Source organism: Ambystoma mexicanum, chromosome 12 (genome assembly GCF_040938575.1).
Source record: "Ambystoma mexicanum isolate Mex_15411 chromosome 12, UKY_AmexF1_1, whole genome shotgun sequence".
Taxonomy (NCBI): domain Eukaryota; kingdom Metazoa; phylum Chordata; class Amphibia; order Caudata; family Ambystomatidae; genus Ambystoma; species Ambystoma mexicanum.
In genome coordinates, this window is record NC_090936.1 from 605,415,890 (window position 1) to 605,438,457 (window position 22,568).

Below are 22,568 nucleotides of genomic sequence, written 5' to 3' on the forward strand. Positions count from 1 at the left end.
CGACATACAATGCAACCTTCATGGACGCCTTCACTGAAGCCATTACCAACCTAGCCATCGAGCAGGAACACCTGATAAAAAAACATCATTACCACGGCACCACCAATAAAGATCCTCTGGAGCTACCACCTCATCATCATCATCATCCCCTTCGTGATCATGCTAGCTACATCAACAGCCAAACAACCCTACAAACTGCCGACCATCATGAAAAGAAACTGGAGGACCATCAAAAATAGCAATTTAGTAAAACTACTGGAAATCAACAAACCACTGGCAAAGACACTGGATGAAGCTGACCTTGACAGAAAAACAGAACTACTTCACAAACAGATCACCAGAAAAGTAGACGAGAGCTCCAAGGAAACACTGTTGACCCCATCCGGCAAAAGAGCGACAGCAAAATGGTTTATCCCGCCACTCAGCGCCATGAAAAGAAGAAAGCAGAAGCTTGAACTAGAATGGAGGAAAAAAAAAAAAAACAAAAAAAAAAAAAACAAACAGGTGAAGAAACTACAATTCCAATGACAAATCCACTCCTACAAAAAGGAAATCCATAAGGCCAAAAAGAAATACTAGCACAATAGAATCACCAAAGCCACCAACACCCAGAAAGAAATGTTTAAAATCATAAACGAAATGAGAAACCCCCCTGGCTGCAACAACGCACTGATAGCTCCACTGAAACTATGCAACAATCTCGCAGACCACTTCAAAAACAAAATCTGCACCATCCAACAGATCATACAAACCAGACCAAGCAAACACAACATGCAACCCACCTAGCCACCCGAGGATCACTGCATCAAACGCTCAAGCTTCCCTCAAATATCAGCAGAGACATTCGTCAAGCTGGTAAGCAATAGCAAAAAGGCAGGCTCCCCCAGGGATCCCTGCCCCCCAGCCAGACAAATCAATGCTCAAACAAGGAACACCCATGGAATACTACAGAAACCTTTTCAACCAATCACTTTAAACAGGGAAAGTACCCCAATCATTTAAATAGGCATACATCCAGCCACTCCTCAAGGACACAGCAGGCAATGTGGAGGGCCTCTCCAACTACAGACCCATCTCAAACATCCTGTACCAAGTGAAACTACTCAAAATATTCATCTAGAGAATAACATAAGAATTCATAAAAGAACACCTACTGCTGGATCAGGCACAAGGAGGCGTCAGACTGATTAGACGAACAAAAACAGCACTGCTTTCAATCTGGGAGGATCTAAAGGATAATGCAGACTCAGACAAAAGCACAGCTCTAATACTTCTGGATCGCTCCGCAGCATTTGACACAGTCAACCATGACATCCTCATTGGGAGATTGGAAGAAATAGGAATCCCCGACCTAGCTTTACTACGGATTAAATCCTTCCTAACAAACAGAACAGAAACCATATGGTTCAAACCTTTCAGATCCACTCCAAGTGAATCCACCTGTGGAGTACCACAAGGATCCTCTTTATCCCCATTGCTTTGCAACATATACCTGACTCCACTAATAAAGCTCATTAAAAGACACTGCCTCACATGCTACAACTACGCTGATGACACACAAATGGTCTACAAAGTACAAGATACACAGGAAGAAAACAACGCTAGAAGGCTGCCTACAAGAACTCTACGACTGGATGAACACTAACCGCCTCAAACTCCCGGGCAAAACAGAAATAACGATCATATCCAAAAGCAGGGAAAACAATCTACATCCCATGGCCAACGGCACCTGGAACCGCATTGACTCCATCAACGATAGTAAAGAACCTGGGAGTCTTGATGGACAACGAACTAACACTTGAGCCACAAGTAAATGCTATAATCTAATCAAGAAACGTTTCTTCCTCCTACATGTGGTAAAAAAGATCCTCTTGCTCACCCACAAAACACTCACCATCATCACACTCCAGAGCAGACTACGCCAACAGCCTATATCTAGGAATGCCAGAACGACTATTAAAGAAGCATCAGTGCATCCAAAACTCTGCAGCCAGACTCCTGTTCAAACTACCACAAAGAGAACACATTACCACAGCAATGGAAATGCTACACTGGCTACCAATAAAAAAGCAGAAAAAAGTTCAAAACTATGTGCATCACGCACAGAGCAATCCACAGCCAAGGAGCAGAGTTCCTAAATGAGAACATAACCATCTACCACCCGACAAGACCACTCCGATCAAGCAACGACATTCACCTAGAGCCAAAGCCATACAATAAAAGAAAATTCGGAGGATCAACTTTCTCTCACCTGGCAGCAATATCCTGGAATGATCTACCACAAAACACATGCAACACAAGGGATCATCTGGAATTCAGAAAACTACTCAAAACTTGGCTCCAGAAGGAAACGACTAAGAAGCATAGACCCTGCAGGAAACAAGAATCCCAGGGAAGAAACCATGACCACTAACTTAATCTTCTCTAACCGAGCGCGGGGTTGGGGGAGGACACCTTGACCACCCATATTCACATACCACTAACCCACAGAGGAAACTTAGGTACGTAAGGAGCCCACACGCAATGAGCAGGAAGGGACTAGAATCCTCTAACCTAAACATTGCCAACACCAGGGAGGGGATACACACCTGCATCAGCCAGGTAGACATACCATTAGAGTAATACAGAGGAAAACTGCCACTCATCAACGTGCCTGCCAACTAGGTGGACAAACTACAATACCAAACACACAGGATAATCATAGATGTTGAGCGCAGAAACGCAAAGAGGTAAGGAAAACCTGCTAAACAACTCTAAAACCTCAACTTTACACATACAGAAACTCACACAACCACTTCTCTGCCCAGCAATCCGCACATACTTCACGGCATTACAACAGACGATAGCCCGAAACAACAGCACATGGGCATTCACATTGACCCAAAAACCTCACGTAACCTCAGCGAACGGTGCAAACCGAACTGAAGCTGCCAACAGGACATCACAACTCTCACTTTCCTATTCTCACTACACCCTACTAACCCTCCCCCTACTACAGCCCTTTTTTACACACCCTTGCTCTCAGATCCGCTAGAGCACCTGGGGACCATTCAAATGGCAACAGTGCACGGTACAAATACCTTTAACATTATCATATGCAGGAAAAGACAAAGTTGTCCTTTCAGACTCAATTCACCAAGGAGGAGATCAAACAATCCACGACGGAGCCAACGGTGGAAATTGGGAAACCTGAGGAGCACATAGATAATACTGACCGTGCACATCAGGAGCTCGTGGACGACATCAGACATACGGATGAAGCCTTGGAGCAGCCATCGGCCTTCACACATAACCTTGAGATACAATGGGAGGATTTGGAGAACAGATCCCGTCAATCCAATATTTGGCTTCAAGGGGTCCCGGAGACAATACAGAATAAAGACTTGAAGCAGACTGTTCAAAGCTGTTTCGGGGAGTTTCTGACAGATTCTCCCAGAGAGGAGGTCGGGATTAAGCGGATCCACCGAGTTGGGCCCAAAAGATCGGAACCGGATGCGCGTCCTAGGGACGTTTTCACAGCACTCACAGTATACGAGTAGAAGGAACGAATCTTGCAGGCAGCATGGCCCGCGGGACATGTCACCAATAATGGGGCAGAGGTCCTATGTCAGGATCTTGCACAATCTACTCTCCTTAAGAGAAGATGGACGGGCCCAGCAACGAGGTTTCTATGCCAGAAAAATATCAGGTATAAATGGACATGCCCGTTTGGTCTCCTGTTCACGTAGGAGGATAAGCTGAGGCGTATCACAACTGTTGAAGAAGGACTGTCTTTGTTACAGATTGATGAAGAGAAGGATGGCACAAATCCGCAACATCGCACAATGCGGAAGTCTAGCAAATCATGGGAATGGAGCCAAATTTCGCATGGAGGAGAAGAGATGCTGACATTTGAGGCACACATAGTTTGTTTTTCCTTGGGTGTGGGGAGTATTTTCAGGAGTTTGAGATGCTATTTTTGTGGGTCTCCTGTTGCCAATTGGGGGTGTTGTTGGAGGAAGGGGAAGCTGGATGGGGCCGGTGGTGGTGTTGAAACATTATTTATGTTGGGCCCTAGGCCTTGGGGGGTTTGAAGGAGCTATGTTGTTGTCCATGTTGTCATCTGGGATCGTGTTTGAGTGGGATAGTTGCCCTCTGAATCTTTTTGCCCGGGATGGGGAGAGTCTCATGGCTTTGGGGGGTGAGGGGGGGGGTGGAGGCAAATCGATCTTCCTCAGAATAATTGGGAACCAAATCCCTAACCGGGCTGTTGGGGGTGGGGGGGGGGTTCTGGGTGGATTTGGTCAGAGGCAGTTTTGGCTTGGTGCCCTTTTACAAGAGGTGGCTCAGAATAGGCAAGGTCAGAGCGTGCAACATTTAAGTGTCCGGCGTATAATGATCGGGGTATTAATTCCCCTATCAAGAGGAAGAAATTGGAGGCATTTCTGAAGCACTAAAACACATTTGTGTTGCTGATTCAAGAAACGCATATTAGAAAGAGGCATAGGCAAATAATCAGGCTGAAATCCTTTCCCCTGATGATTCAGGCTAATGCCCACGATAAGAGATGTAGGGTTACGATAGCCTTCGGGAACACATTAAACATCCATGTGCAGAAACCGTTGGTTGGCCCAGAGGGTCGATGTGTTTTGGTACATTCTCCCATTGAAGGTGTTCCCTATTTATTTGTGTCTCTCTATGCCCCCAATATGGGGCAGTATGGTTTAAGACATGTCTTGACACGGTTGGAAAATGTTGTGGTGGGGGGGGATCGTGTCAGCTGTGGATTTTAATTTGGCATGGGACTTGCGTATAGATAGGAGCGCGCGGGCAATCGACTGGCGGGTTCGGCCCCTTGGGCCGCCTGCTGGAGAAGATCGATTTTTATGGCTCTCAGGATATGTGGAGAGTTATTATGGGGAGTGAGAGAGGGTTTACCTATTTCTCACAAGTCCATGGGTCCATTTCTAGAATCTATTTCTTAGAATGGGATGCCAGGGATTAGGTGGGACGTACTTATGGAATCCTTTAAGGCAGTTATTTGAAGAGATCTTAGAGCTGCAAAAGTGATGATGGATAAGGAGTGGGGTGCATTGGAAAGAGTCGGAAGAGAAGTTGCAGGTAACAAGGATAGCAATAACAAAGAAGAAATCGAAGGCTGCTTCAAAAAGAAGCTGCGGTCTATCCAGGGTCAATTAGATCTAATTTGCAAGCATCGTGCAGAGTCTTCTTTGATATAAGGAAAGCAGAGGTATTATGTCCACACAAATAAGGCAGACAGGTTAATAGCTAGGCAGTTGCCGGTACGCACTGCAGCTCAGAGAATTTGTAAGGTTACAAGTAGTGATGGGGCCATGGGCATCGAGGATGCCACCATTGTGGGTTAATTTGCAGATTTTTAGGAGGAGTTAAATACCTCAGTGGTTCATGCTTCCCCCTTGCAGGATGATTTCTTCCAATGACCTATTGTTGCTTAATCGGACTGCAGCAGAGAGAGAAACATTGCATGCAGACATGCAGACATCTGAGGAAGAAGTTGCAAGGGCAATTCATTCTTTCCCACTCAAGTAACTGCCCCGGACGGGTTTCCAGACAGTTTCTATAAACAAAATATATGGCTACATTTCTCCCATGGTTGACCCCATTATTTATTTTAAGGATCTGGGGGCCTTACTCCCTCCATGAAGGAGGCTATGGTAGTGATCTACCTGAAACCTCAGAAAGACCCGGCAAACTGTGTGTCTTGTAGACCCATCGTGTTGATTAACATTGATGCCAAGTTATTTGCTAAGGTGTTGGTAAACCGTATATCCCCATTTCTCTCCAAGTTGGTTGCGCCGGATCAGTCTGGCTTGGAATGGTCTTTTCTCTTCCACACGCTTGATCATATGGGGTTTGCCCCTAACTTTATCAAAATAGTCAGAGCAAATAATAGGTTCCCACCCATGAGATTGTCAATTAAAGGACAACTGCCTAGGTGCATTCCCCTCATGCAGGGGACCAAACAAGGTTGCTCACTTTCTGCCCTCCCTCCCCTCCCCTCCTTTACGCGTTGTATTTGGAGCCACTCTAGCCAAGATCCGGATGTCAGAGAGCGTAAAGGGGATAGATTTTGGCAGTGCTTCACATAAAGTCATTGCGTTTGCCGATATTGCGTTGGTTGCGCTTACAGATCCGGACTCGTCTTTGGTGGTGTTAGGCAACATTTTAGGGGAATTCGGCACCACAGCAGGGATTAGAAATAAATATGCAGAAAGCAGAAATCTTGCCGTTAGGTGGGATGCGGACTGTCTGCCCTGCAGCTGGACAGACCAGACGTTTTTCTCGGGCTGTGGAGTCCATTAGATACCTAGGGGTTTCGATTTCTCACTCTCCATCCCTACTGTATGAGGTTAATTTCCCCACATTACTAACATCTGTAAAGGCGGAGCTAGAAAAATTGAACCCACTGTATCACGTGGTTGAGTCACATAGCTACAGTTAAAATGGTGATTTTACAGAGTGCTTTATTATTTTCAGGCTCTTCCTCTGCTGGTTCCCAATTCCTTCTTCCGGGCATCGAATAGAGAAATAACGAGGCCATAAGTGTAGTCAAAGCCACCAGAGGTCTTCTATTGCATATCAAATGCAATAGAAGACCTCTGGTGGCTTTGACTACACTTATGGCCCCTTGCAACAGAGGAGGATTGGGACTACCTAATTTTACCAAATACTATGAAGCAGCTTAGCTTCGGGTTATCCGGGAGTGGTTTTCTGGGGATTATTATTATTTGCACTTACACTGCGCCAGAACCCCGCAGGCATCAGGGCGCAGAGGGATAGGATAGGTCTAGGATGGAAATGGATAGGGCTGTTACGCGGACCCCCAGAGGAGATATTATGGCTGGATAGGGGCGAAAGACCGTTGAATGTTAAATTTAACAGCTTGATGTAGTCAGGGGGCTTCCGATTATACCATAAAAACACGTACTCGAAAAAGGAGCACACACCGGGCATGAAGTAATGCTGTTTATTACAGCTGAGCAAGCACAAATCAAACAGAACAGTGGAATAGATCTGATCGATGAGAGCTGGCATCTGAATGTACTGTGAACATTAGTTTATACCATAAAAAACAACAGTCTGGACGAAACGCTTGCAATTTAGAATGTTCATATTTTTTAGGTTTACCAGAAATGTCATTGGCTAGTCTATGTCATAGCCTTTGTGCTGGATGTATGTTAGTAAAATATGAATGGAGCAAACGGTCCCAACACGTCACCTCCCCATGTGGCGCCAGATCGATTCTCAGCCCACCAATTGCAATTGGTAAAATAACATTTGTGCTGACCGCCGGAACTTACTCTGCCATTGGTTAACACCATTGAGAACGAGACACCCTACTTCTGGTGGGAAAGGAGACATTCACGCGACACCTGCTAGATAACGGCTTTTGCCAGGCCTGTGGTGGATACTCTGAAGGCAACACCGTGATTTACCATCTGATTGGTTCTCCCAGGAACGCCAATTTGTCCAGTGTCCCTCTCCCATAGCCACCTGCTGACGGGCACTGGTGGCCATTGACTGGTACACTGGCTCAGATCCATTTTCCCTCTAACCAGTGTGACTGCTGTAGGTGCTGACTGCCCTGTAATTACATCACACAGTGTTGTTCTAGCTACTTCGATTTGCCTGTGACGAGCAGCTTGAGCTCGGTCTTCCTCCACCCTGGCCCCCAGAGTGTTGGTCATGTGTTTCAGATCGGGGTTTCCCAGATTGGGCCCGCCCTAGGGGTTTTCGTGCCCAATGTGTTTACCAAAGACATCTTTTCTCCACCCATCTTGTACTATTTATATCAAAATCCCTTGGGCCGACTGTACATACAATACAGGTCATCTCCTGCCCTGCCCAGTGAGGTCTTCTTTAATAGGGTGATGGTGGCTCTTTGTATCGGTGTTGTTCCTCCTATAATATGCCCCCCACCCCTCTTTACTCTTGCAGGTGGTAGGTGTGTCCACCTATCTGGTGTGGAATTAGCACCTTTTTAGTACAGTATGTAGATGTTTGGGATAGGCTGGTCTCATGGATATCTCTCTACTCAACTCACCCCATTGTTTGGAAATCCTGAGTTTTCACCAGGAATAAAACGTGGGGCATTCGGGCAGTGGCAGAGAGCAGGATTTCTTAAGGTGAGGGATATGATGGAAGGATTGATAGCTAGACCCTTTGAGGATTGCAAAAGGTGGCTTGGGGCAGGGGAAGGAGAACGGCTCTGCTATGTGCAGTCTGGCACTGGATCTGGAATCCTGCTGTGAAGGAGGCAACTTCTAGAGAGCTTACAGTGTGAGAAGTTCATAACCACCCACTCTGGGGAGAAGGAATTGCTATCCTCCATATTCAAAATGATCATGTGTGAGGTTTCGTCCCCTAACAGGCATGTATGAAGAAATGGGATTGGACACAGAGTGCGAAATACCTAAGGAGCATTGGAAGCTTCTGTGGGGGAGTGTTCCCAAGAGATCAGGGAAGCTTGGTATAAAGCAATGTTTCAGTGGCACTATACCCCTGCTGTATTACATAAGATGTTCTCTACTTAGTCACCTTTCTGTTGGAGAGGGTGGGTGGCTTGGATGGGGGGGGGGGTGAGGGTGCATGTCTGGTGGAGTTGCCCGGTCCTAAAGCCCTTCTGGGATGGTATCACAGCATATATGAAGGACTTTTTTTTGAGCTACTAAGAGGTTGGAGGTTCGGCAGTGGTTATTGGGTCTTGCTGATCCGGAGGTTTAACTGTATTCAAAGGCTCATAAGAAGGAGTTTATGATCCTCCTCGCCTGCAGGTGGAAGTACAGGGATCCTCCGACCGAGTAAGATTGGCTACAAAAAGTCTGGGATTTTTTTGGCTATGGAATGGGTAACACAGGGTGCAGGAGGATTATGCAGCGACTTTGTTTCAATGGTGCCCACACAGATTGCGTGTTCTGGACATGTTATGAACACATGGCTGCGCGATCACATGCGGAGAGAAGTGTATATTGTATGGTTCTGGCCTTCGACAATGCCTTGGGGGGTGGGGGGGAGCGGGGATGGGTTTGGTTATCGGTTGCTGCATTACTGGAAAAATTAAAATTACTTTAAAAAAAGAGAAAGAAATGCCAGCCCAAACGCTGGCTACGCACACCCTGTACAGCGCTCTGCTGCTCTCGAGCTAAGTCTGTGCTTTAAACAAAGATTAGGACCATCAATGTTATGGAGACACTTTCATTGAAAATATAGAAGGGCTGTTTTCGGAAGAGGAAATGGTCTTCTAATTTACAGCTCTCAAATGGCAGTCTATTCAGAAGGCTTCCGCCAGGAGATAAAGTAGTGGGAACACCATTTATATTGTAGTAGGAGTCTTGTTTATTTAATGTAGACTGCGGGACGGTGCAGAATGCTCTTCGGAATTTTCAGTATAATTATTGCAGCTATATTTTTGAACTATGAACATTTTCGGAGCACACTTGAGAAGGAACAAGTTATTTACCTGTAACTGTTGTTCTCCAGCATGGGTCTGGCTTGGATTCACATGCTCATGAATATTCCCCGTTGTCAGGCTGGGAATCCTCGGTAAAGAAAAAAATCAGTATCAGTTTCATTTCTTATCTGTCTTTCTTAGTAGTAACCAATCACTGGTCTCTGGGTCATACTGCCCCCAGTCAATGACTGCCCTCTCCCTAAGCCCTGCCCCTGGCAGCCATCCTCAGATTTGGTAGCACGTGAAGTGGCAGTATGACCAAGTGAAGAGCAGCAGAGGGGAAGGAGGAAGGGTTCACATGTGAATCCATGCCAGACCCATGCTGGAGAACAACAGTTACAGGTAAGTAACTTGTTCCTTCTCCAGCATGGGGTCTGGCATGGATTCACATGCTCATAAATATAAGAATACATAGCAGTACACACATGCACAACCACGGGAGGTGGCAAGGGTCAACATTAAGCATTACATAAAACTCAACAATAAGCATCTCTTACCTCCTCACCAGGCTCACCTTAAGCGAACAGGTTGCGCAGCACTGCATGGCCGACTCTGGACTCCTCCCTGGAATCCCGGTCGACGCAGTAGAATCTTGTGAAGGTGTGAGTCGACCTCCACGTAGCAGCCCTGCAGATGTCCACAGGGGCACACCAGACAAGAACGCCGTGGTAGCAGCGATCGCTCTGGTCGAATGGGCTCTAGGACGGCCGGGCAACGGTCGGTTTGCCAACCGATGACAGTGCATGATGCAGCCGGCGAGCCATCTGGAAATGGAAGCCTTCGAGAGAGCCTTCCCTTGGTTCACAGGTCCAAAGTTCACAAACAGCTGTGATGTCTTCCGAAAACTCTTCGTTCGGTCCACGTAGAACTTCAACGTTCTAGCTACATCAAGCGAGTGCAAAGTCCTCTAGGCCGGCGACGAAGGCGATGGGAAAAAGACTGGTAACGCCAAGGGCTTGTTGAGATGGAAGTCCGACAGCACCTTGGGCATGAAGGAGGGGTGCGTCCTCAGCACCACCCTTGTCTCGTGGAAAGTCAAGTATGGAGGCTTGCAGGAAAGGGCCTGAATCTCTCCCACGCATCGGGCAGAGGTGATGGCCACAAGGAACGCGGTCTTCCATGACAGGAACTTCAACGGAGCCAAATACAAGGGCTCGAATGGCGGGCCCATGAGCCTGGTCAGCACCACATTGAGCTCCCACGCCGGGGCTGGAGCCTTCACCGGAGGGAACGATCGGAACAGTCCTTTCATAAACTCCTTCACCAGGCGATGAGACCACAGAGACGATCGTCCTGCAGTTCTGGTGTATCGGGAAATCGCTGCCAGATGTATCTTGATGGAAGCGTGAGCTAGTTCAGCTTTGGCCGGCGACAGTAAGTACGTTAGCACTTGAGGGGCTGTAATCCGTAGAAGGTTAATCTTCTGTGCACGGCACCAGACAGAGAACCTCTTCCACTTGTGTCCGTAGCACTTGAGAGTTGAGGACACCCTGGCCTTTGCAAGAACCTCTCTGCAGTCAGCCGGGATATCGTACCCTCCAAATTCTAGTGCTGCAGGAGCCAGGCCTGCAAGTTCAGTGACCCAGGGTCGTGATTAAGAATGGCGCCTCCTTCTCCGGAGAGAAGATCTGTGTCCGTCGACAGTTTGACTGGTGGGGACACTGACAAGTCCAGAAGGTCCGGGAACCATATCTGTCTCGGCCACCTTGGTGCGACGAGGATCATCCTGCACCGGGACCTCTTGAGTTGGTTGATGAGCCTGAGCAGCAACGGCGGGAACGCATACAGGAACAGGCCATCCCAGGGGAACGAGAACGCATCGCCATGCTCCTCGGCTGGGGGAACCTGCTGGTGAACCTCTTGCACTTGGGAGTTCATCGCCGTCGCGAACAGGTCGATTTGGGGCTTGCCCCATCACCGGAAGAGTTGATCCACTTGATCCTGGCGTAGTACCTACTCGTGGCACGAGCGCAGCTCCCTGTTGAGTGAGTCGGCAATGGTGTTTTTTATCCCTGCTAGATGAAAAGGTACCAGAAACATCCCCTGGGCAACGGCCCAGTGCCACAGATCCTGGGCTTCCTTGCACAGGGCTGGGGATCTGGTTCCTCCCTGCTTCCGGATGTAGATCCTCACCACCTTGCCCTTGAGGGACGGGAGGAATGACTTGAGGGCCCAGAACACTGCTCGGAGCTCCAGTATGTTGATGTGGAGCAGCCTCTCCTCCGGAAGCCACAGGCCTCTCGCGTGAAGGTCTCCGGTGTGCACTCCCCACCCCTCTAGGGAGGCATCCGTTGTCACCGTCACCTGGTATGCTGGGGTCTGAAAGTATGTGCCCGCTGCGAGATGTGCACGGGTGCCCCACCATCAAATTGCCTGGCGGAATACTTTGTCGAGCGAGATCTTGTCCTCGAAGTTGCCCGTAGCTTGCATCCAACGGGCGTCGAGGAACTCCTGCAGAGGACGCATTCGAACCCTGCACAGGCGCACCAAATAGATGCAAGAAGACATCATCCCGAGAAGGGACTTGATGGACCTCACTCTGGCCATGTCCGTGGCCAGCAGACGCTGTACCTTGCCCAGGATGGCCTGCGTTCTTTCCTCCGACGGCAAGGCCAACTGCGCTACTGTATCGAACTTGGCTCCCAGAAACAGCGCGACCTGCGACAGAACCGGGTGGGATTTGGGGAAGTTGATGGAGAATCCCAGGTCCGTGAGCAGCCGGAAAGTCTTTGCTGTGTGTTTGACGGCGAGTTCCCTTGTCCCCGCTCGGATGAGCCAGTCGTCCAGGTAGGGGTAGACGTGGATCCCCTGCAGGCGCAGCCGCGCCGCCACTGGTGCTAGGCACTTGGTGAACACCCTGGGCGCCGACTTCAATCTGAATGGGAGGGCCTTGAACTGGTAGTGCCGCCCTTGGACTACGAACCTGAGAAACCTTCGGTGTCCTTTTAGGATGGGGAAGTGAAAGTACGCATCCACCAAATCCAACGACGATAGGAAGTCGCCTTCCTCCAGCTGGCCTAGCACGTACTGGACGGTGACCATCCGGAACTTCTGTGCCTTGATGTATTTGTTTAGCCGACGCAAGTCCAGGATGGGACGCCAACCTCCTGTCTTCTTTCTGACGAGGAAGTATCTTGAGTATACTACGTAGCCCCGGAGCCTCTTTGGGACAAGCTTGATGGCTCCTTTCTTGAGCATCGGCCTTATCTCTAACACCAGTTGAGGGACATGGTTTTCCTTCCTGGCCACGGGAGGAATTCGGGGGCACTTCTTTAGAAATTCCAGAGTGTGCCCATGGGCCAGGACATCCAGCACCCAACGGTCGGTGGAGATGGACTCCCACACGCTGACGAACTTGGTGCTTCGGTGGGGGCCCGATGCAACAAGCGGTTCAGTCTTGCTTGGAAGCAGCCTTGCGCCTTGGCCTCCCTGGCGAAGACGGCGAGATCCACCTGACTTGCCTCGTCCCCTGTAGGCTTCTTGCGACGAGGAGCGGGTCGCCTGATGGTAGGTCGAGGAGCTGCCGCCGAATCCTATGGAGGCACCTTGCTTGCCACCGGAGTTCTGAAAGGGTGGCTGCCGTTGCTGCAGAACTCCCAAGGCCCGAGCTGTCTCCGTGTCGGTCTTGATGGCTTGCAGTGACTCATCCACTGTCTTTCTTAACAGATTGTTCACGTCGAAGGGCATGTCTAAAACCTTGGCTTGCACGTCTTGGCGGAAATCTGTCGCCTTGAGGCACTCCCGCCGTCGAAGGCAAACACTGTTGCCCAACTGGCAGAAACCGGTGTTGGCAATGTCCGTGGCCACCGTTATGGCGTGGTCCGACACCACCTCACCCTCCTGTAGGATCGCCAGGGCCTCTACCCTCTTGTCGTCCGGGAGGAAGTCCAACAGGGGGCAATCTTGTACCACAACTCACTGTCGTAGCGGGCCACAATGGCTAGGGCGTTGGCCGCCTTAATCGTCGTCGCCACCGACGAGATGACTCGTCGTCCCATGGCATCTAGTTTCTTTCCCTCGCCGTCCGGTGGGGAAGTTGAAACCGAAGCCCCCCTCCCCCGCTTTCTTCTTGGCCGCTGCCGAGACGACCGAATCTGGGGTCGGTTGTGCCCTAAGGCACAAAGGGGCACCGTCGGGGACCCGGTACTTCTTCTCGTACCAGTCCCTTTTGGCAGGCGTCGTGCTGGAGGGGTTCTTCAGGAGGGCAAGACCCTCGTCCCAGATATCATCCAGCAACGGCACCGCGAGGACCGTCTTCCTCTTGCCTCGCACCATTGGTAGAGGAAGCCTTCCTTCTTTTCTTCGGGGCAGAGTTGAAAAACCTCGGATGCCCTGGCAATCATGGCGTGGAAGGAGCCAATTTTGTCAGGAGGAGACGCCCGAGAAATCGGAGACGGGAGGTCAGTCCCGTCGTTGCCGCCGTCATCATCCGTCCCCGTCGTGGCCGTGTCTGTTCCCGTGTCATCCCGCGGGACCGGGGAGGGCAACAAAGGCTGAGAAGGCCGTGAGGGCTGAAGGGGAGCCGGATGAATCCTCCTCCTCTTGTTTGGAGGGCTTCTCGACGGACCCGGTTCAGCTGGGTCATCCGTCGGGGGTAGGGGCAGTCTCGTCCTTATCTCCGTGCATAAGGCTTGGATTGCTGTCAAAATGGCCGCTGAGTTGTCTTGTGGCTCGGGTTGTGACGGGCGTGCCGGGAGCGACGGTTGTTCCTCCTCCACAGGAACCTCGTCGTCGCCACCCTCGCTCTCGTCGTTCCCCTTGTCGGGATCCCTCCCGTGGGGCCAGGCCTCTTTCAAATTCTCGGTCAGTTCCTCCTCAGAGGTTGTGTCTGTGTCCGTCACGGCTACCGCCCACCCTCTTTTTCCACCAGGGTTTTCACGGGGGTCTTCTTGACAGGCTTAAAAGAGGATTCCCTCCGCGGAGGCAGGGAAACTCTGGGCCCCGAGGTCGCCTCCACTGGGATAGCCTCCACAGGCTTTGCCAGTGCCGCAGCGACTCCATCAATCGAGCCCTTGGCCGGGATCAAGGCCTTCACCACCTTGGGCGCGCTTGAGGTCTTCACCTTAGGGGGAGGGTCACAGCCTCACTCCCCTTCGGCCCGATCCTTCGAGATCAACCGGGGCCTCTCCAGAAGCTTAGCCGGGTTCTCGGATTTTCTCTTCCCCGAGCCAGAGCGTTGGCTCGCGGCTGATGGCGTCGGTGAAGGTGCGCCCTGCCTGCCAGCCGAAGAGCCCGACCGTTCAGCGCTCCCGGTGCCCGAGGACTCGCTGTGCTTTGCCTTCTGTTGGGCCCCCCGTCACCGGGGCGCCCTCACAGGATTTAGAAGACCGCTCTGACTTCTTCTCACCTGCTGGGCTCTTGCCTTCCAGCCTGTCGGAGAGACGGGTCCGACGATCCCTCATATTCCGATCCGACATGTTCATGCAAAACGCGCAGACCTTCTCCACGTGCGTTTTGTCCTCACGGAGGCAATAAAGGAATTTCGAATGTTCGTCCTCCTTGAACACATTTATTTTGTAGGTTGCATCCAGGGCAGATCCTGAACAGTTTGCCGGGAGTCGAGCTTCCCTTCTCCTGGGCCATGTTCTTCTCATCCGCGAGGTAGGCACAGAAACTTCAGGAATCCTCAAAGAAGCATAACTCGACGAAAACTTCACCCTTGAGGGGCGTAGATAAATCCAAATCGGGTCCCCGTTGATCGGAAGTAGAAATCCAGATCCACAAGACCATTGGTCAGGCCATCCAAACCTGTTAAACCAACAAGAACTACATGTTCAATAGTCCCTTATTCCCACTAATCAAACCCCCCCCCTCTTCCTTACCGCACTACCAGGAACATTGGGAAGAATACAACTCATGCCTCCCTCACAACTATGCCAGCACAAGGTACACAAGGTAGACAAAAATCACCTGTGGCCCCTCACTCCATTAAACGCAATGGGAAAGATACCAACATCACCCGAAAACAAAGAAGAAACGTTTTTTCTAAAGCTCCATGCCTCCGGAATAATACTCGATACATACCCTAGCATGTTTGGCACAGAGGTACACAAAACAAAATTTAGATGAGTGAACCCCTCCAGCCAGAGACAGGGACACAAGCAAACAGCTCTGCCCCACCAGCAACAAACGCAGACTAAAGTGAGATTCAAGATGCAGCTGACTCCATAAAGGACTACCCATTCCCCCCAGCCTCCCATGTACTGAGGACTAGAAAGTATCCTTGCAGCTTGTCAAGCCCAGATCGGACACATGACCCCCCTCAAAAACTCCCCCGCCCTTCCCACTAGCCTCCCCCAGCCAATCAGAGGGAATCTATTCAGTTCAAGCACTTCATAAAGTCCAGCTTCCAGAACAAAAGTGGAAGGTCAAAGCTTGCAATCAAAGGCTTTTCCCCTCCCCCGGACCGCTCGGTTACACTTAAAGCTTGGTACCCCTGCAAAGATCTAATTAGCAAGCACAGAACCCTCTGAGCTATCTGACTGATTTCACTCGGTCAGAGAAGATAGCTCATAAAATAAATGCATACTGATGGGTCAAGTGCCTTTTTCACCAGAGTGTTTTTAATTAAACTGGCAGAAATGTTTTTTTGAAAACTAAACTGACTTAATGCACTACTTGTAAAGAACAAATCTAAAAATATGAACATGGGAGTAATGCTAGAAAGAGTTTTGGTAGATTTAACACCATACCTTCTCCTGAAGATTACCAGTGTACCCCAAGTATAGTCGTATCGCCTCAATCAGGGACACCAAGATCAAAATGGTCACCAAAATAAATTTGTAGTAATCAGCAATGATGGAGTACTGAAGGACAGGGAAAAAGAAAGACAAGTCACATTATGATCTCATTTCCAGAAAAGATCCCTGTACACTTCAGCATCATATGTTAACCTAGATCTCTGCCTGTGTCAAGTTTTGTCTCCAATAGTCCATTCACACTCGACTCTCAGCCACTAGCCTCCAAATTCGGAAATGCATTAAATCGTGCTTTCAAAACTCTGCCAATGTCCCTCAATCCTAAAGAAAACATGTCATTGTAGACCAATACTAAGATTAACACAGACATTTGTCAATGAGCTCTGCTGGTGAACCTCAAGCGTGACCATAGAAATCCAGCAATGGAAATCACAAATAGCTCTACTGAAGAATCTCAGTGTGAATCTGATTTGATATTCCTAACCAACAGCACTTTTGCTATTCCAGTACAGGAAACACAGAGCTCTGTTAACACACCAATCCAACATCGAGACCCACAAACAGGAGACACCACACTTCTAACATCCACCAGTCATTGTACGTTTGAGCGACAGAGCTCTGGCGAAACATATAAAAACTGATGTGCACGATGCCCTGCTTTTCCAAAAGCGATGGGATACACAGCTCTGACAAAGCTTCTCAATCCTGACCGGCACCCCCCTCTGATATTACAACACTGGTAGCACAAGCATCTAGAACTGTCAATATAGCGCCACCTTGAACTGCAACAGACTTAGTTTATATATCAAGGATTCCACACAGAGTTCTGCAAAAGACACTTCAAACTGGCCTGCAGCATCCAGCTAACCAAATAACGGTTTAAGCAGATCTATCACTTACCTTGAGCTGGAGCATGACGACATCACACACCCACCAGAATGGGAAATAGAAGGCATTGAAGTAGAGTGACATCTGAAGAGGCAAACTGGAAACAACGTCGTTATCTGGAAAGAGACACAATGCAAGTACCATGAAATGAGAGGGAGGACCAGAAAGAGAGGCAAACACATCTGCTTGTGACAAAGGGGGGTGTATTGCTTTATTAGGGGAGGCTCTTTGTTCCTGAAGATTGTTCAACTAATGTGAGATTAATTCTGCATTTGTGGAGACAATGTAATCTTTCAGGAATGGAATGAATCCCAGGGTACTGTCACTGCTCCCATGGGGCAGGGCGAGGCCCCCACACGAGGCCAGGGACGTGAGGCCTCTACCCGATAGTCCCCCTGGGGGTGGTACTGAGCGAGTGGATCTCAGCAGGCAAGCCCTCCATTGGACCAGGAACTATAGCCTTGGGAGAACATGGTATTCACCCCCTCCATTTCTGTCCCCTTCTTCCTCTCCTCCGCTCAATCCCCAGTGGTCCCCCACACATCTATGCATCTCTGTAGAGTAGAGGGCTTCATTCATACAGACCATACTGGAACGTGGAAGAGTGAGGCTTACCTAGGTGGAGTACATACCATCACTGAGACAAGGAAGATCAGACAAGGAGGCAAAAACCCACTGAGGAACCAACACACGTGGTACCGTCTATTAGAGGCAGCCCCGGTAATAAAAAGCAAGGAAGGACTGGGTACCTTGTCAAGCAAGTCCTGGAGGAGCGAGGTCGGTTTTGTGGAGAGGGACCAGAGGAGAATCGAAGGAGACGCTATCGGGGAGCGTAGAGTGTCTCCAGTGGCTCGGCTGTACAGGAGCCTGTCCAGTAACGGGGAAAGCGAGAACCCGACCGGCGAAGCCAGAACAAGCAGAAGGCGCGCAGCCGAGGACGAGAGAGAAATCCCAACGCTGCAGAGCCTCTGAAAGCAGGATGCCGAACGCAGTACAGAAGCCCCGCTCCACTCCCAGGACAGACCGGAGACCGCAGCAACAATTCACAAAAGGTAGGGAAATGGTTGTGCCAGCTGGTGGGACGCGTAGGGCGCCAGACACATTTCCCCAAGAAGCAGAAAGGGATAGAGAAACAACAATACAATGTAAAAGCAACCTTACGAAATATCCTATGTGGAACAATACCTGGCAGGAGAGTACACCAGATCTGTTCAAAACACACCAGGGTCAAGGCCCCACACAAGTAGTCAAGGGGCTGGGGCCCTGAGCGAGTCAGGGAGATCCCAAAACAATGTAAAGAGTCTGGGACCCACACCAAGGAGAAACAAGCTGCATGACAAGTCGGGAGGATCCCAAGATAGCCAAAAGGGGTCTGGGACCTGAGTAAGACTGAAAAGAAGGTGCAAGAAACTAAAACATGGGATGGAGGGCCATTACTAAAAGGAGAAACACTTTCTGGAATTCTAAATCGATAGTCTCTGGTAGGACAGTGAACCAGATTTGATGATACATTTATTAGGTGGCTAAAGAACAGGGGAAGAGACTTCCCCTTCCCCCCTCCCCCCTCCTGGCATTAGGAACTGTGTTTGTGAAAAGATAGTCTAAGTCTACGGTCAAGGCTTACAGGATAGTGAACCAGGCTTGGCACTACAGTTGTGAGCTGGGGAAAGAACAGGGAAAGAATCCTCCTCCCATGATACTTGGGACCTGTGTTTTGTAGAAGTTTGGAAGAACAGTTAAGATCAAGAACTTTTTAAAGCCCTCGCAGGACAAGGCTACAGTGTTCAGAGACATGGGTGTTTGGTGGGGAACGGGATGCAGCGTATGACTGTGTGCAGAAGACTCACCCTCCTGTTTGCGGCCGCCAGGTAAGAAGTTGCAGGAAGAGTTTTAGCTTGCTTACTCCACATAAACCCTCTGACCTGGTGCCCCTTCTCTTGCACTCGCATTGTTGTTTCCGCCGTGACCCATCCTTGGCCCCTCTGCTCACTTTGCACCCTTGCAATCCCCGATTACGTGCGCTCACTCGCACCCTAGGCCGTGTTTGCTCCCCAGCTCATCTTAGGCCCTCCTGCCCCCTACTACACTTGCTCCTGACCCCCATGAACCCCAAATCACTTTGCACCCTCACAATCCCCGATCGTGTGCGCTGACTTGCACCCTAGGCCGCGCTTCCTCCCGCTCATCTTAAACAGCGTGCACTCCCTTGCAATCTTTGCCTGTGTTGCCCTCTCGCGACCTGGGCGGTGTCCGTTCCCTTGCATTCCTTGATCACGTGGCTCCCTCACGTCTTGGGCCATGTGCATTCCCTCGCAATCCTTGATTGCATGGGCTCCTGCGCAACTCTAGGCCTTCTCCATTGCGCCCTCTGCATCCCCTGTGGGCCCCCCCCGCCTCTACTTCCCGCTTCTCCTGACCTAGTGTGTACTTTTGTGATTTTATTCTCCATTGTTGCTGCATGCTTTTGCTCTAGGTTCCGTTGGTAGGTTTTCTAGCCTTGTGTTGTTCACCATCCATGGTTGCTTGCTTACACTGTACTGCCTGCATCCCTACATTCTTTTCCTAGGTTCCCTGGCTGATTGCTCTTTCTTAGGCGTTTGTGTTTCTCCTGGTTGTTTGCGTCACTGTATTGCCTTCATCCCTACTGTGCATTCCTTCTTCTAGGTTCCCTGGTTGATCGTTCTGCTTTTCCCTGGTTGTTCTGTTTTTTCTATTGGCGTTTATTTCTCCTATTTGTTTTGCATACATTGTATCACCGGCATCCTTGCTGTGCCTATTCCTTGCCCCCAAGTTCCTTTGGCAACTAACTTGTCTATATTCTGCATCTGAGTTTTGTTCATTGTTCTGTCCGCTGTGTGCCCCTCCTCCTTCTGTCCCCCTGCCCCATCCTAGTGTTTCTCCCCTCTCCTGCCTGCACCCTAGCTCACCCCTCCACTCTCCACTACCCCTTTCCCCCCCACTCTGCCCTGCGCACCCTCTATGGTGCTCTCCGTCTCTCCCATCTTCTCCAACTGTTTTTCTAACGACCATCCTATCCTTCTCACTAAATCTGGCAGGAAGAAATTTAAAAGATATCCTGGTCTCCAGCACAGGCCTACCTATCGCCGATATCTACACTAGTGCTTCCTCCAGACAGACCCTTACCGACATCCTCTTGCTTGTTCCCTCTCCACACCAACGGACCCTCCATATGGTCTGTGTTCTTTCTCATTTTTCCTCTTCACCCATTAATGGTGGTTTACTTAAAATGCACCGTCTTGGTCCAAGGCCCTCAGGCCAACCGCATCCTTTTTGATAGATGCTTCCCATGCTTTATGAACTTCCTTTCTTCTCCTGCTGTCCCTTCTTTCCCCTCTCTGGCTCCTCTGCCTCCTCTATCGCTGCCCCTTCCCCCTCCTCCCTCCTCCCTCCTCCCTCCTCCCTCCTCCTTCCTCCCTCCTCCTTCCTTCTTCCTTCTTCCTCCTTCCTCCTTCCTCCCTCCTCCCTCCTCCCTGCTCCCTCCTCCCTGCTCCCTGCTCCCTCCTCCCTCCTCCCTCCTCCCTCCTCACTCAGCTGGGGTCTCCCTCTCGAACAGCCTCCCTGCCTCTCTCAAACTTCAGCAGAACCATCTTCGGTTACAGAAGCAACTCAATACCTTCCTCTTCGATTCAGCTTTTTCTCTTCCTCTCCCTTGCTCAGACTCGTCTGTCATGCACTGGTCATCTGGCCACCCTTTGAATTTGGTCCCAGGTCCCTGCCTGTCCAGTTGCACCTTGCACTGCTTCATGGCTTCTCCAGCACTTGTGGTCTGTATCTGTGACCCTACAGTCCCCTCTCTGCACTTATGAGTGTAAGGGATGGAAATAGGTTTAGAAACAGGATGGTGGACATTTTACTTCACTGGACATCCTTACAGATTACAGTATTTTTGTTGAGGTAGGACAACCCTCACAGGAATGGGGCAAGATCGTTTTTTCCTTTTCTTTTACATTTATACAAACAAGTCTTTGCCAACAAACATGGCAACACTGTCATATTCGTACTCATGCACCCTTACAGAAGATAAAATGTTTACCACTGGGGTAGAAGTCACTGACTGACAATTTTTTCCCACTGGAGGGCGTGCATTGTAAATATTTCCCACAAAAGAGTGAGAGCAATCGAGCGCAGCAATTGCTCCCCAGTTTCTCAAGGGGTTAAACGTACAATCCAATGTATGGCAGGTCACTAACAGTACAGACACATTTTCCTATGATGTCTTTGCCCTAACAATACCAGTGATACCAATGTAAAATACTCATGCTGGCGGTGCCAGTATTGCCACTTTATGAAAACTGAAGATAACATACCCAATAATGCTGTGTTGACATTGTCAGACGGCAAAAGGCATGCTGGCTGTGCCAATATTTAGCCATAATATCAATGCAAAAACTCTTATTGCTCCGCCCAATATTGCTAATGTCAGCAGACATTGCCATGTTGGTATCGGGTCCAGCTTGAGATTTCCTGCAGGAGTTATGATGGGCCATCAGACACCCCCATGCCCCTCCAAGACTGCCTACCCAACAGTCTCTGTACAGAAATAACTATCCAGCTGGCAAAACCAAGGGGAAAGGGGAAGTGGCGAAAATAACTAACACTGATCTTCTCTTGCACCCACTGCCACCTTCTTCAACTGGACGGTTCTGTGAAGCTCTAAAAAGGTAATTGCAACAAGTTACAACCTGCTCTGCCACTTGTTGCGAAGAACTAAAACTTATTTTGCCACCTACTTCCCTTAAATACCTGCTGCCTTTGCTTTCTTGCTGATAGGCTCTTGTTTATTCAAACTGTTGCTGCAGTATTCTTGAAAGTCTCTTTGTATTCTTTTTCCTCAAGTTTTCTGATTGCTTACTTACTTATTTCTACTTAACCACTAAAGTCTATAACTGGCTAGCGTTAACTTTATAGCTTAATTTATTAACTTCTTTTTTCCTTGCCAACTATTAACAATCTTTACTGAAAAGTCTTTCTGATGCTTTCTAGAAGACTGTTCGAGGTTCGCACTGCAATACTGTGTGTAACTTCACTCATGAAAGTTATGCGAGCTGTATGTTCTTTAGCTCATGAAACAGTTTCAAGTCTCCGTTAAAGGACAGAGTTCCAGTTGCACGTATGCGCCTGATCACACCGTCATTTACTTGCTCTAGTGATTTGTTCACTTGCTGTGCGCGAGTCCGCTCCGTCTTTTAACCCTTAAACTTCTTCTGAATTGTATTCTTTAAAACAAACAATTTCTCACACCGTTACCGCTGGCTCATCGCAAAATCAGCTGTTAGAATTCCGATTCTAATTCCCTCACAGGATGAGACACGCGGTACGTACGCTTACGGCCGAGGGCCCTTTCCTCTTATACGAAACCCGAACGAATAAACTCTTGGTTAATGTTAACCGATAGCAAACAGATTTCAAAGGTTCATATTACATGACACGACTGCCTCTGACCGCGCCCCTTGTTAGCAAGTTAACTGTGGAACAAAATGCAAAACAAG

General features: G+C 49.3%; 1 protein-coding gene across 2 annotated transcripts in view; it reads right to left on the reverse strand.

The window, feature by feature from the left end:
* LOC138513882 (transmembrane protein 17-like) overlaps positions 1 to 22,568 on the reverse strand; it is a 109,181-nt gene that overhangs the window by 18,929 nt on the left and 67,684 nt on the right. For both annotated transcript variants that reach the window (XM_069629015.1, XM_069629014.1), the window contains exons 3-4: positions 17,071 to 17,174; positions 16,165 to 16,278 (exon numbers count right to left, since the gene is read on the reverse strand). In XM_069629015.1, coding sequence (XP_069485116.1) covers positions 16,165 to 16,278; positions 17,071 to 17,174 — 218 coding nt within the window. The remainder of the gene's footprint in view (positions 1 to 16,164; positions 16,279 to 17,070; positions 17,175 to 22,568) is intronic.